Source organism: Salvelinus fontinalis, chromosome 1, assembly GCF_029448725.1.
Source record: "Salvelinus fontinalis isolate EN_2023a chromosome 1, ASM2944872v1, whole genome shotgun sequence".
Taxonomy (NCBI): domain Eukaryota; kingdom Metazoa; phylum Chordata; class Actinopteri; order Salmoniformes; family Salmonidae; genus Salvelinus; species Salvelinus fontinalis.
In genome coordinates this window covers 63,582,331-63,598,626 of record NC_074665.1, presented here as the reverse complement: position 1 = coordinate 63,598,626, position 16,296 = coordinate 63,582,331, and the positions used below count along the sequence as shown (strand labels likewise).

At 41.9% G+C, this 16,296-nt stretch overlaps 1 protein-coding gene across 1 annotated transcript in view; it reads right to left on the bottom strand.

Moving 5' to 3' along the window:
• crtac1b (cartilage acidic protein 1b) overlaps window positions 1–14,257 on the bottom strand; it is a 61,672-nt gene extending 47,415 nt beyond the window's left edge. Inside the window, exons 1-2 of the mRNA XM_055929618.1 lie at window positions 14,109–14,257; window positions 4,892–5,082 (exon numbers count right to left, since the gene is read on the bottom strand). Of these exons, the coding sequence (XP_055785593.1) occupies window positions 4,892–5,079 (188 nt within the window). The 5' untranslated portion in view covers window positions 5,080–5,082; window positions 14,109–14,257. The remainder of the gene's footprint in view (window positions 1–4,891; window positions 5,083–14,108) is intronic.
• Between the last annotated feature and the right edge of the window lie 2,039 nt (window positions 14,258–16,296).

Here is a 16,296-nt window from a genome sequence, read left to right as displayed (position 1 = left end):
TATTTAGATGCTAGTATTTACTTGTGACGCTATGCTAGGCTATGCTAGTCAGCTTTTTTACTGATGGGGGTGCTCCCGGATCCGGGATTGGGTATGAAGTAAAAGTTAAACCGATGGATTCTTTATGTTACTTAGATTCAATCAATCGAATCTATTTATAAAGCCCTTTTTACATCAGATGTCACAAAGTGCTATACACACACCGGTACACATAGGCTGGATGTTATATGCCGTAGATGGTATAGGCTGTTTGTTATAGGCTGTAGATGTCAAAGGCTGGATGCTATAGGCCATAGATGGAGCAGAGAGATGATGGGAGGTCAAACAGTAAACCTTTCATTTATGGACACTTATCTGACGATCAGTGCTATCCATCATCCTTGGGACGTCCCAACCCTAAAACTTAAACCTTAAATTTAACCCCTCCCCTTACATTTAACCATAAACATGACCCTTACTTTAACCATTTTAAAATGTCAACCTCAATTGGGTAGGGACGTCCCAGATAGCACATACCCTTATCTGACCTCAGGAATTCATTGAAAACTTGTCTCATACTTTGACTACAGATGTGTTCTATGGAACATAGACATACATTAAACTGTGTCCCATCTCGGCAACCCAGAACCAAATATCGCGTGAGATTTGGTTCTGGGGAGAGAGTTTGAGACTGAACTATGTCAAAATATATGTCTATGGAATAATAATGCTGCTCAAAGATATACATGTATTCAGTAGGCTATGCCCCAGTATTTTATGTCTGAGCGACAGATTTACTTCCAAAGGGCCAGGTTTTTTCAGCGAGGTTAAAACACCAAAAAATAAAAGCTAAAACATTAAACTATGTTAATTTACAATAAAAAAAATTATGTATCTCACCATTATTTAATCTTTGTCCTCAATGTTCCCTTTAGAAAATATTACCACCTGGTTCAAATCTGGCCATTTGTCATGAATAATGAATAAAGGAGAAGAAAAGGGGATCTTCAGACAATGTGAAGGTTACCAGCCTGCTCTGATGAAAGGTTTGATGCCAAAACATCTTGTTTTTAAGAATAAAGGGCCACTTCTTATTGAACTTCCAATCACTTAACTTCAACTAGATGCCACACTTCACTAAACTATATCATAATCATGGGATGACAGTGCTTAATTTCACCATCCCTGTCTCTGCCTCTACCTCCACTCTCCTGTATACTGCAGTCTTGCCAAACCTCTATCAGTGTAGCGCCATCGAGCATTATCCATTCCCATGAGCACCACTTGTCGAAGCCTCAGGACACCCTTATACACTTTCATCCTGTAAAGCACTTTCTTTGTCATCCTTGTTCAGCCCTTCTCTCTCTTCCATTAGCTCAGAAAATGACCGATCTCTTCCCCCCTTTTCTTGTACATTTAGCTAAGTGAGTGACAGAACACTTCCTACCCTCAATCTTGTCCTCTTGGTGAGAAATGACAGATCCCTTTCCCCCTCTTCATCTATGTTTAGTTCAGTGAAGTAAAGATACCTTAACATAAGAGCAAGAGCTAAGGACCTATTTAAACTTTAGTTAAGCAAACAATAGATCACTTTCCATTTTTCCCACCTTGTTGGGGTTTTTGGAGAGATCACTATCTTGTCTTGGAATCGCTGTAATTGTCTCTTAGGTCCATAAATGGAAGAAAGCGTTTCACTGCTAGAAACTCCCTGATTCTCCTGTTACTGTGAGAACAAATCAATTTTCCTCTTGAAACAGAATGGGATTCCACATTGTATAAAATAGAGAAGACATTTTGTTATGTAATTATCTGTAATAGACATAATTTGTGATAGTACCACCTTGTATTTCACTTACTGTTGAAGCATGTCATGGTGGATTTTCTTGAGGCAGTAGTGAATTTAAACAGGATAGAGGTTGTTTTAGGTTTGTTTCTGTAATGTTACATTAAGGTTGATGTCATTTTGGCCACCCTGTGAATTTTCTATAAAACATGCCCTTGTGGATTTTCTTGAAGCAGGAATAAATGTAACAAGGTCAAACATAATTGAGAGTATATTGAATAGGCTGTTTTATAACAGTTTTGACCAGTCATATACAGTGCCTTCGTAAAGTATTCAGACCCCTTGACTTTTTCCACATTATGTTACAGCCTTATTCTAAAATGGACTAAATAAAAACAAATCCTCAGCAATCTACACACAATACCCCATAAAGACAAAGCGAAAACAGGTTTTTAGAAATGTTGCAAATTGATAAAAAAAAGAATATTCCTTATTTACATATGTATTCAGATCCTTTGCTATGAGACTCAAAATTGAGCTCAGGTGCATTCTGTTTCCATTGATCGTCCTTGAGATGTTCCTACAACTTGATTGGAGTCGACCTGTGGTAAATTCAATTGATTGGACATGACTTGGAAAGGCACACACCTATCTATATAAGAACCCACAGTTGACAGAGCATGTTAGAGCAAAAACCAAGCCATAAGGTCAAAGGAATTGTCCGTAGAGCTCCGAGATCCGAGACAGGATTGTGTCGAGGCACAGATCTAGGGAAGGGTACCAAAACATTTCTGCAGCATCGAAGGTCTCCACGAGCACAGTGGCATTCTTAAATGGAAGAAGTTAGAAACCACAAAGACTTTTCCTAGAGCTGGCCGCCCGGCCAAACTGAGCAATCGGAGGAGAAGGGCCTTGGTCAGGGAGGTGACCAAGAAGCCAATGGTCACTCTGACAGAGCTCTAGAGTTCCTCTGTGGATATGGGAGAAGCTTCCAGAAGGACAACCATCTCTGCAGCACTCTACCAATCAGGCCTTTATGGTAGAGTGGCCAGACGGAAGCCACTCCTCAGTAAAAGGCATATGACAGCCTGCTTGGAGTTTGTCAAAAGGCACCTAAAGACTCTCAGACCTCAAGTAACAAGATTCTCTGGTATGATGAAACCAAGATTGAACTAAGGGAACTCTCATGACGTCTGGAGAAAACCTGGTACCATCCCTACGGTGAAGCATGGTGGTGGCAGCATAATGTTGTGGGGATGTTTTTCAATGGCAGGGACTGGGAGACTAGCCAGGCGCGAGGCAAAGATGAACGAAGCAAAGTACAGAGACATCCTTGATGAAAACCTGCTCCAGGGTGCTCAGGACCTCAGACTGGGGTGAAGGTTCACCTTCCAACAGAACAACGACCCTAAGCACACAGCCAAAACCACGCAAGGGTGACTTCGGGAAAAGTTTCTGAATGTCCTTGAGTGGCCCAGCCAGAGCCCCGACTTGAACCGGATCAAACATCTCTGGATAGACCTGAATATAGCTTTGCAGCAACGCTCCCTTTCCAACCTGACAGAGCTTGAGAGGATCTGCAGAGAAGAATGGGAGAAACTCCCCAAATACAGGTGTGCCAAGCTTGTAGTGTCATTCCCAAGAAGCCTCAAGGCTGTTATCGCAGCCAAAGGTGCTTTAACAAAGTACTGAGTTTTGGGTCTGAATACTTACGTAAATGTGATATTTCAGTTTTTTATTTTTATAAATGAGCAAAAATACGTGCCACTTTCTCAATAATTGACGCTTCCGCGTTGTGCTGTTAATTTATTTATAATAGTTTTCAAAACCAATGAAGATGTCCAGTGAAAGCACATATGCAATTTGTTTACACAACAACAGTATAGACTTGGAAACACAAACCTCTATGGCAGGGGTGTCAAACTCATTCCACGGAGGGCCTAGTGTCTGCAGGTTTTTGTTTTTTCCTTTCAATAAAGCCCTAGACAACCAGGTGTGGGGAGTTCCTAACTAATTAGTGATGTTAATTCATCAATCAAGTATAAGGGAGGAGCGAAAACCCGCAGACACTCGGCCCCCCGTGGAATGAGTTTGACACCTGTGCTCTACGGGATCGGTGTCCCTATACCGGGACTGTTGAGCTAAAGTGCGCTAATGTGATTAGCATTACGTTGTAAGTAACAGCAAACTTTCCTGGACATAGACATGTCTTATATGGGCAGAAATCTTACATTTGTGTTAATCTAACTGCACTGTCCAATTTACAGTAGCTATTACAGTGAAAAAATGCCATGCTATTGTTTGAGGAGATTGTACAACAACCAAAAAACCTTTATCACGGCAACTGGTTTGCTACATTCACCTTTGAAGGTAAATAATGTACTTACATTCAGTAATCTTGCTCTGATTTGTCATCCTGAGGGTCCCAGAGATAAAATGTAGCATAGTTTTGTTTGATAAAATCAATTGTTATATTCAAATGTAGGAACTGGGTTCTACAGTTTGAACCCCTGCTGTCTCTGGCTCCACACCCACCCCACCTGGCCATCTACATGTGTGAAAGTGTACAAGCTAATGATACATCATGTAAGACATTCCTGGGCATGTGTAAAGTTAAATATTGTATTACCATATCATTGTTGTATGTTCTCTATAGCTATGTACTTGAACATGTATCAATTGACCAATTCGGCACATTTGGGCAGACTTGATACAAATACTATGCAGTATTGCAATTATCCACTGGATTAATCTGAAACTTGGCACACACACTGATGCCATCTAGTGGCCAAAATCTAAATTGCGCCTAAACTGCAATATTATATTATGGCCTTTCTCTTGCATTTCAAAAATGATGGAACAAACATGTTTTTGGAAAAAGCATGTTTTTTGTTTGTATTATCTTTTACTAGATCTAATGTATTATATTCCACTGACTGGTTTTGACAGGTTCTTCTAAGTTCTTTTGACTGGTTCTGAGACCTTCTAACTTACTCACCTGGCTATGAACATCTCCAGATCATCCACTGCTTCCTATGTCTAACATATTCTGGATCTGACACATTCTGACTGGTTCTGACCAATTCTGACTAGTTCTGATTAGTTATAATGACCTTGTCACTCACTCACCCGGCTACAAACATCTCAAGGTCTCCATCGTTGTCTACGTCGGTGACAGCCACTCCGTAGTTGAGCTGGGTGGGATTGTTGTCATAGTCCGGAGGAAGCATGGTCTCTGTGACCGCTGAGAACATGGGCTCTGACCGTTGGGCCGCAGAGAGGACAGGGAGGAATATACACACCCACAGGGACATCATCACCTGTAGACAGAATCACAACCTTAGGGATGCAAAATTTGAGCATCTTTCCCAAAATTCCAAAGTTTTCTGGAAATCCTGGTTGAAAAATTCTACATTTTCTGCATATTCCCTTCCGTTTCAGGAAATCTCCTAAGCAGGATTTCTGGATATCCTTGATATGTTGGGCAGTGGAGGTGAAAATATGACATCACATTGACATCATATTCTGGATGAAAACTGTCTTTCTGGTTGAGAAGATTATAACCAGAACCAAACCCAATAGTCACTATTACAACCAGGTAAATACTTGTTTTTTCATAACAAAATGTAATGGAAAAGGTGTCGGGCATATTGTAACCGTCGATGGCCACCAGATTATCACCAGTTGATCTCGCATTAAACCATCAATAAGTGCTAAATTCACCAACACAGCTGATCTCATTTGCAACCATTATTGGTCACCTCATAACCGCACCCTAAAAGCTGATGTCGATGACACCTTAGTCCTGCTTGCTACCAAAGTCTTTGAATATACAGTACCAGTCAAAAGTTTGGAAACACCTACTCATTCAAGGGTTTTTCTTTATTTTTATTATTTTCTACATTGTAGAATAATAGTGAAGACATCAAAACTATGAAATAACACAACCAGCTTCATGAAGAAATCACCTGGAATGCATTTCAATTAACAGGTGTGCCTTTTCCAACAGTCTGAGCACTTGCTGGCTGCTTTTCCTTCACTCTGTGGTCCAACTCATCCCAAACCATCTCAATTGGGTTGAGGTCGGGTGACTGTGGAGGCCAGGTCATCTGATGCAACACAACATCACTCTCCTTCTTGGTCAAATAGTCCTTACACAGCCTGGAGGTGTGTTTGGGTCATTGTCCTGTTGAAAAACTGGATGGCGTATCGCTGCAGAATGCTGTGGTAGCCATGATGATTAAGTGTGCCTTGAATTCAAAATAAATCACAGACAGTGTCACCAGCAAAGCACCCCCACACCATCACACCTCCTCCTCCATGCATCAGGGTTGGGAACCACACACGCGGAGATCATCCGTTCACCTACTTCGCGTCTCACTAAAAAACTCCAATTTGGACTCATCAGACCAATGGACAGATTTCCACTGGTCTAATGTCTATTGCTCGTGTTTCTTGGCCCAAGCAAGTCTCTTCTTATTATTGATGTCCTTTAGTAGTGGAATGAAATAAATGAAACGGAGTCAATCAATCGACCACGAAGGCCTGATTCACGCAGTCTCCTCTGAACAGTGGATGTTGAGATGTGTCTGTTTCTTGAACTCTGTGAAGCATTTACTTGGGCTGCAATTTCTGAGGCTGGTAACTCTAATGAACTTATCCTCTGCAACAGAGGTAACTCTGCGTCTTTTTCCTGTGGCAGTCCTCATGAGAGTCAGTTTCATCATATCACTTCATGGTTTTTGTGACTGCACTTAAAGAAATTTTCAAAAGTCTTGAAAATTTTCCGAATTGACTGACCTTCATGCCTTAAAGTAATGCTGGACTGTCATTTCTCTTTGCTTATTTGAGCTGTTCTTGCCATAATATGGACTTGGTCTTTTACCAAATAGGACTATCTTATGTATACCTATCCTACCTTGCCACAACACAACTGATTGGCTCAAATGCATTAAGAAGTAAAGACATTTTCAAAATGTACTTTTAGCATGGCACACCTGTTAATTGAAATGCATTCCAGGTGACTACCTCATGAAGCTGGTTGAGAGAATGCCAAGAGTGTGCAAAGCTGTCATCAAGGGAAAGGGTGGCTACTTTGAAGAATCTAAAATCTAAAATATATTTTCATTATTCTACTATGTAGAAAATAGTGAAAATAAAGAAAAGCCCTTGAATGAGTAGGTGTGTCCAAACTTTTTGACTGGTACTGTATATTCGCCCTCTGGTGGGTATTATCATCAGAAAAACTTAGTCCTACATTTTGACCAGACTATTTAACAATCATTCCGTACAACTGAAATAATCTCTACTGTGGCAATTTTTGTATGCATGGAAAACTTATGTTACCCTACTCTTACTATTTGATCAGTTTCCAATCCATGCAGTCCATTAAATACCACTGTCTTTTTTTAAATTGTCTGGTATGGCCATTTCTTATAAAGATCTGGATTAAAATATTTCTGGACTGTCCATATTTGGAATGTGGAACTAAATTTCGTGATTCATTTTATTTATTTTTGTCAAAATAACATTTAGGCTAATAAAGTTATTTCAATTGGCATATATTATACAGTATTATTTTGCCATTTAAGATGAAACTTTTGAATGAAATATAGGCCTCCTTCTATATTCTTATACTCAAATATCTTTTACAGCCTTACGGTTTTTGATGCTCCTGATGCTCGATATTTCATTGCGGGTGGGAGTAGAGAACCTAGAAGCAGCTGCCTGGTATCATAATCACTTGACACAGATCGGCTAGTTTATTCTTGTGGGCTGTAATGCGTAGCACAGTACTACATTATGCCCGTTGGTTGCAAGGCTCTCGTCATGTCTTCATAAAAAAATCATTCTGACCACTAAAAAAAACAATAACAAAACAGTCTTCTACAACCAGTATACAACCTGATCATGACGTCATAATGAGGAAATGGCAACCAGTTTTGACCGCTGGGGAAGGTCATTCCCATTGTAACTGTCAAGCACACACACACATACACACACTGAACCTGATGGCCTTATAAAAGCTGACAACTTGATTTACCAAGTGACTGTATAAACACCATAAGCCATCATCACAGTCCCTCAGTTCTAATGTAATACAACAGAACCATTCTCATCTCAGCTCCCTAGTGCTGTGGATTCACTCACTGCTTAGTGCTTACACACACCGTTCTGCTTTGCCTCTGTCTGGGTGATATATGACTCTTTAACATCCTCCTCAACAATTCAATTTGAGATAAAACGGCATCATTGTCCCAGTAATCGGGGTAGGGTAATAGCAAGCTGTGTGTGTGTGTTTGTGTGTGTGTGTGTTTGTGTGTGCGTGCGTGCGTGCGGCATGCATGTGTAAGTTTGTGCTTGCATCTATGTGTATGTCTGTGTGTGTGTGCACGTCCATGTGTACATCCGTGTGTCAGAGGAGGCTGGTAGGAGGGGCTATAAGTGGACGGGCTCATTGTAATGGCTGGAATTAAATAAATGGAACGGAGTCAAACATGAGCTTTCCATATGTTTGATACAGTTCCATTCATTCCATTCCAGCCATTACAATGAGCCCATCCTCCTATAGCTCCTCCCACCAGCCTCTTTTGTGTGTGTGTGTGTGTGTGTGTGGGCAGCACAGTGATAAGAGGGTAGCGTTCAGCAAGGGCAGTCTTGCGTTCATCGCCTCTGGGTTAATGAATGGTAGAGAAGGGAAGAGATGTGGCCGTTTCTACCCATTAGAAGCGAGTATAATGACTGATGAGTCTGGGAAATACAGGCCGTTTTACAGGCCTGCTAATGCTCTGTAATAGATAAGAGGGCAGGACATACATTATAAAAGGGGAGGACAGGAAGGGATAGATGAGTAATGGAACTTTGACTGAAACTATAACTTCACAAAATATGAAGGAAAATGTGTTATGTTTTAAAGGTGCAATGTTGGCCAGTGGTTGGTGAGAAAGTTTAAGGGTATACCACTTAAATAGAAACAAACTAACAAAATACATGTATTGATCAATTAATAATTACCGACGCTGCACACTCCTACCCTACTACAAAGATTAAAGATGTGTCACGTTGTATAATGATAGGAGGCAGGGAACCAGGTGTGCGTAATGAGACAAGACAGTACGGTGGTAATGAATCCAATTCAGTGACGCCTAGAAGGCCAGTGACGTAGACCTCCGGAGCTGGTGAACGGAATGAGCAGCAGTACCGGGGGGATCCGTGGCAAGATGGCACCGACAGAGGGCTGTCTCGCTTCTAGTCCTTAAGAAACTTTGCAGTATTTAGTTTTTTTATGTATTATTTCTTATATTGTTAGCCCAGAAAATCTTAAGTTTTAATACATACAGCCGGGAAGAATTACTGGATATCAGAGCGACGTCTACTTACCAGCACAATGACCAGGAATACGACTTTCCCACCCAGGACATTTTAACTGATTCCAGAGGCCTACCCAATACCACGCCGCCGTAGAAGAGGGAGAGGCAGCGGCGCGCATACCACCCACCGCTTCCAAGTATATTACTCGCTAATGTCCAGTCCCTAGATAACAAGGTCGATGAAATCAGGGCAAGGGTTGCTTTCCAGAGAGACATCAGGGATTGTAACATACTCTGTTTCACAGAAACATGGCTCTCTCAGGATATGCTGTCTGAGTCGGTACAGCCACCTGGATTCTCAGTGAGTTGCGCTGACAGGAATAAACATCTCCAGGAAGAAGGGCTGGGGTGTGTGTTTCATGATTAACGACTCATGGTGTAATTGTAACAACATACCAGACCTCACGTCCTTTTGTTCACCTGATCTAGAATTCCTCACAATCAAATGCGACCGTATTATCTCCCAAGAGAATTCTCATCGATTATTGTCACAGCCGTGTATATCCCCCCTCAAGACGATACCACGACGGGCCTCAAGGAACCTCACTGGACTTTATACAAACTGGAAACTATATATACTGAGGGTGCATTTATTGTAGCTGGGGATTTTAACAAAGCATATTTGAGAACAAGGCCACCTAAATTCTATCAGCATATTGATTGCAACAATCACGCTGGAAAAACACAGGACCACTGTTACCATAACTTCCGTGACGCATACAATTCCCTCCCGCGCCCTCCTTTCGGCAAATCTGACCACGACTCCATTTTGCTCCTCCCTTCCTATAGGCAGAAACTCAAACATGAAGTACCCATGCAAAGGACTATTCAACGCTGGTCTGACAAATCGGAATCCACGCTTCAAGATTGTTTTGATCACGCGGACTGGGATATGTTCCGGGTGGCCTCAGAGAATAATATCAACGTATGCGCTGATTTGTTGAGTGAGTTTTTTAAGGAAGTGTATATGGGATGTTGTACCCACTGTGACTATTAAAACCTACCCTAACCAGAAACCATGGATAGATGGTGGCATTTGGGCAAAACTGAAAGTGTGAAACACCACATTTAACCATGGAAAGGTGACTGAGAATATGGCCGAATACAAACAGTGTAGTTTTTCCCTCCGGTGGTGTCCGTGACATGGCTGGTTTTCTTTTTGAAGTCCAAGATCGTCTGTAGACCCTGCCATATATGTCTCGTGTCTGAGCAGACAAACTAAAACACCTTTTTTTGCCCACTTTGAGGATAATACAGTGCCACCAATGCGGCACGCACCAAGGACAGTGGGTTATCCTTCCCCGTGGCTGAATTGAGCAAGACATTTAAACGCGTTAACCCTCGCAAGGATCCCTAGCCGCGTTCCACAGAGCATGCGCAGACCCGCTGGCTGGTGTGTTTATAGACATATTCAATCTCTCCCTATCCCTGTCTGCTGTCCCCACATGCTTCAAGATGGCCACCATTGTTCCTGTACCCAAGAATGCAAAGGTGACTGAACTTAATGACTATCGCCCCGTATCACTCACTTCTGTCAACATGAAGTGCTTTGAGGGACTAGTCAAGGATCATATCACCTTCATCTTAACTGTCACCCTAGACCCACTTCAATTTGCTTACCGCCCAAATAGGTCAACAGATGATGCAATCGCCATCACACCGCACACTGTCCTATCCCATCTGGACAAGAGGAATAGCTCTGTAAGAATGATATTCATTGACTATAGCTCAGCATTCAACACCCTAGTACCCTCCAAGCTCATCATTAACTTGAGGCCCTAGGTCTCAACCCCGCCCTGTGCAATTGGGTCCTGAACTTCCTGACGGGCCGCCCCCAGGTGGTGAATAGTAGGAAACATCTCCACTTAGCTGAACCTCAAAACTGGGGCCCCACAAGGGTGTGTGCTCAGGCCCCTCCTGTACTCCCTGTTCACCCATGACTGCGTGGCCATGCACGCCTCCAACTCAATCATCAAGATTGCAGACGACACAACAGTAGCAGGCTTGATTACCAACAATGACGAGACAGCCTACAGGGAGGAGGTGAGGGACAAACTGAAATGGACAAACTGAAATGGTCCACCCACACAGACAGTGTGGCGAAGAAGGCGCAACAGCGCCTCTTCAACCTCAGGAGGATGAAGAAATGTAGCTTGTCACCTAAAACCCTCACAAACTTTTACAGATGTACAATTATGAGCATCCTGTGAGCTGTATCACCGCCTGGTATGGCAACTGAACCTCCCACAACCACAGGGCTCTCCAGAGGGTGGTGTGGTCTGCACAACGCATCACCGGGGGAAAACTACCTGCACTCCAGGACACCTACAGCACACAATGTCACAGGAAGGCCAAAAAGATAATCAAGGACAAAACCACGCGAGCCACTGCCTGTTCACCCCGCTACCATCCAGAAGGCGAGGTCAATACAGGTGCATCAAAGCTGGGACCGAAAGACTGAAAAACCGCTTCTATCTCAAGGACATCAGACTGTTAAACAGCCATCACTAGCACAGAGAGGCTGCTGCCTACATACAGACTTGAAATCATTGTCCACTTTAATAAATGGAACAGTAGTCACTTTAATATTTCCACTTTAATAATGTTTACATATCTTGCATTACTCATCTCATATGTATATACTGTATTCTATACTATCTATTGCATCTTAGCCTATGCCGCTCTGTCATTGCTGATCCATATATTTGTATATTTATATATTCGTATTCCATTCCTTTACTTAGATTTGTGTGTATTAGGTATTTGTTGTGGAATTGTTAGATATTACTTGTCAGATATTGCTGTACTGTCGGAACTAGAAGCACAAGCATTTCGCTACACTCGCAATGACATCCGCTAACCATGTGTATGTGAACAATAAAATTTGATTTGATTTATTATTAGATCCTTTGTTAAGCTAGCTTGGTGCCAAACCAAGACTGAGGTATTACACAAGCTCTACTGCTGCAATGAGACAGCAGCTGCATCTCAATAGTCTAACGTGGCATCCTCTCTTCCCCTCCTTTCTTCATGTGCACTTATCCAAGAGTTGGAACTGTGTTAATCTCAATAGTCTAAAAAAGTATCTTTCTTCTCATTTCTCCTTCCTCTGCACTGATCGGACAACAAAACGTCTACCAAGTATTTTTGCTTTCACCAGTCCAGCTCTTTCACAACAGGAGAGGAGCAGAGAGGACAGGACGGAACCCTGCTAGTACATTAGGCTTCTACGGTACTACTTTACCTCAAGGACAGATCTGAGCGGCTCCTGCCTGTTTCTCAACTACCTCGCACTGCAGTAAAACACATTACACTCTCTGGGACGTCCCTTATCACATTGCTCTTCACACCCCTCCCTACAAGAGTTTAGGAAGTTCAGAAGTATGTAGCTATGACTCATGTGAAATATGTTTGTCATATATGATATATCTAGTTGTATTTGAGCTGTGAGTAAACTCAGTTACTGATATGCCAACTAAATCAAACCCCACTCTCACACAACCAACAACTCGTACATCAGTGAACAATACAGAAATATAGTCCAAAACCTGCTTTCTTTATGGAAAATAACCAAATGCTCTCCTTCAATACAATAGAATATCACTCTCAATTACAAAATAAAACGATTTGACAGATTGGAACACTGTCGTTTGAAATGGTGAGATGTTTTGGACTTTATTTATGGGGCCATAAAGAGGCCATTACAGTACAGTATGCAAACATCAGCAAGTGTTCACGCCGTGCTCAAATCTTGATAAGACTGCGACAAAGAGCACCATGCAGCACCAGCATCTTCACTTTCACAACACGCTGTATGGAGGCTCCTCTCTGTGAAGGACACCATCACTGCACCCCTCAAACACACACACTTATCGGGAACGCACGCACACACACACAGAGAAAGAACCACCATCAGTGAATTAAAACTGTTCCAGACACACTGAGTTGAGCTTAGTCATAATCATTCTGACCAATCAACAGTTTAGAGGAATGCTACTTCATCAGGAGATTTTCCCGAAAAAGTGAAAAGCAGCAAGAGCCCTCATCACACACACAAACACACACCATCTTCAAATCAGAGCCAAGGCACTTATACAATCATACTAATGGCCAATTACAACACTTACTGCTCTCAAATAGGTCCAACTTGACACTCAGTACAAACTACGAATGTACTTAAATATTTCACTGCAATTCAATCACATCTGATTAGCTCTGAAAAATAATTAATAACTGATTAGCTCAGAAAAAAATAAATAATAATAAGGAGTCACACTTTATTTGGATAGTCCATTGTAGATGCTCTACAGATGGTCATAACATCTGTTGATATGCAACTGTTTGCTAATGTTAGGGTTAGGTTTGGAATGAGGGTTAGAGTAAAGGTTAAGGTTTGGGCTAGGACAAGGGTAAGGGTTAACTTGAGGGTTAGGATAGGGGTTATAATATGTTATTTTCATCAACCATTAATTCATTAATGAATTAATGTAATTATTACAATAAATAAATCCATTCTAGCCTAGATACAAATGACTTAGCCTGCACAGACATTACTTTCAAATCCATAATATATTATCTTGCAAATAGCTTTGGAACAACTATTATCATATATCAAATATATATAACACACAAATTAAAAGTTTTGCAGCGACTATTCAGCATCACTGAACATTACAGCATATTGTATATAGGCTACCCAATCCCGCAAACCTTTGACTTGGGTATCAACTTTATACTGTAGTCTAGTTGCCTACCTACCTACCTACCTACCACAAACATATTGTACAAGCTTAGAATAGAACCCATATCAACACATCATTGGCCATGCGCTCGTATGATAAAATATAACATAATATCACTGTGTTGAATGATGACGAGCTAAACTTTCCACAGACGCGCTCAGAGCATCCTATCCGCGCGCCGTCCAGTTAAGTAGCCTACCGCCGCAGAACTATCAAAAGACCCAGGGTACTCACTCGCAATCACATGGGCACACCGACGCAACTATTCCTCCAGCGCCAGAAAGAGTAAGAGGGGACGAGTCAGCGAATTCTGTAGAGACAAGCCACTTCACGTCTCTTGGGTACCAGACTTCTTCAACCATTTACACTAGTTAGAAAATAAAAGCTTTATGATATCATTTGTGTCAGATTTAAACCAATCGGCAGACACGTGCGTGAGGTTTTAGGAGGCAGCCAATGGATAGTGCGGAAAGGGAGACGTGGGCGGGTGGAGTGTATATTTTCTCAGGTGCTCATTAAAATATGAAGTGAGTTGCAGCGGGGACCGGGGACTGGGAGATGTGATGGTTATTCGGCTAAGAGGATGCTTCAATGCCTTTACATTTCATCCTCATCATGATTCATACTTGCGTACAGAATCTGTGAAACTTTTATACTCTTTACATCTTATATATCCAAATATAGGCTGTAGAATAACCGTTTTCACCAATCAAAGCATGTTGTCTGCCCCTCACATGTAATGGCAATAATCCAAACGCAGAAAAAAACACATCCATGTGAAAATGAATTCCACTCAAAAATTGGCTTAACTTTTTGCAGCTCAGGTGCTATTGGTCTGTCTAGTTTGCCACTATTTAAATTATGGTAGCATTTTATGATATGTTACATGCAGTAGCAATCCTACCGCAGGGTCATTTTTATAGATAAGAGAATCTCTCTGCTCTCAATTTGCAAGGAACATATCACAGACTGTGGGTAGAATAATAGAAACACAACATTTGCACAAGGCATAGGCTTGTACTTCAGAATGGCAGTACCCTCCAGTGAACTAAGTAATGTTACATCAAACAGTGTTATAACACTGAGCAATCCTGCTCTCTCTGCAGTCACAATTTATCTACAGAGAGCTAAGTGAGGAGATTGGAATTGAGTTGGTGCTGCTCAGACACTGATCAGACTAACACGCACACGTGTGTGTGTTGCTGCTGGTCTCCAGTTGTATAATTCCCTGGTCATGCTCTGATGACCTAGCCTCCCTGCGACCCCCAGCGAAATGAGATGTGTGGTGTGTGTGTCTCTCTCTCTGTGTGTGTGTGTGTGTGTGTGTGTGTGTGTGTGTGTGTGTGTGTGTGTGTGTGTGTGTGTGTGTGTGTGTGTGTGTGTGTGTGTGTGTGTGTGTGTGTGTGTGTGTGTGTGTGTGTGTGTGTGTGTGTGTGTGTGTGTGTGTGTGTGTTCGCGCGCTTGTGTTTGTATGCACTCCCCGCTGAAATGAGACGTTCACTTCTTCAAGGACGTCTCCCACCATAATTTAATGCCAGTGAGGTTGGGATGCTTAAAACACACAAACTACTGAGGTCATAAACTTAGTAAACCTATATACACTATATACTGTATACAAAAGTATATGGACACCCATTCAAATTCGTGGATTTGGCTATTTCAGCCACACCCATTGCTGACTGGTGTATAAAATCGGGTACCCAGCCATGCAATCTCCATAGACAAACATTGGCAGTAGAATGGCCTTACTGAAGAGCTCAGTGACTTTCAACGTGACACCGTCATAGGATGGGACTTTCCAACAAGTCAGTTTGTCAAATTTCTACCCTGCTAGAGCTGCCGTAAGTGCTGTTATTGTGAAGTGGAAACGTCTAGGAGCATCAACGGCTCGGCCGCAAAGCGGTAGGCCACACAATCTCACAGAACGGGACCACCAAGTGCTGAAGCGTAAATATCGTCTGTCCTCAGTTGCAACACTCACTACTGAGTTCCAAACTGCCTCTGGAAGCAACGTCAGCACAAGAACTGTTCGTCAGGAGCTTCATGAAATTGGTTTCCATGGCTGAGCAGCCGCACACAAGTGTAAGATCCCCAACACCAACATCTAGTGGAACGCTTTCCCAGAAGAGTGGAAGATGTTATAGCAGCAAATGGGGGACCAACTCCATATTAATTCCCGTGATTTTGGAATGAGACGTTTGACGAGCAGGTGTCCAAATACTTTTGGTCATGCAGTGTACCTCTGTAATATACTGTTATACACTGTGTGTGTGTCTGTGTATGTGTGTGTACTGTTATTGTCTTTAACATACCGTGTAAATCCCTATGTCTTGTCAATTAACCATCAAATAAACAAAATGATTTGGAACATAAATGATATATAGAGAATTTTGATCTTTCCACATTATTCTTACAGACTTTT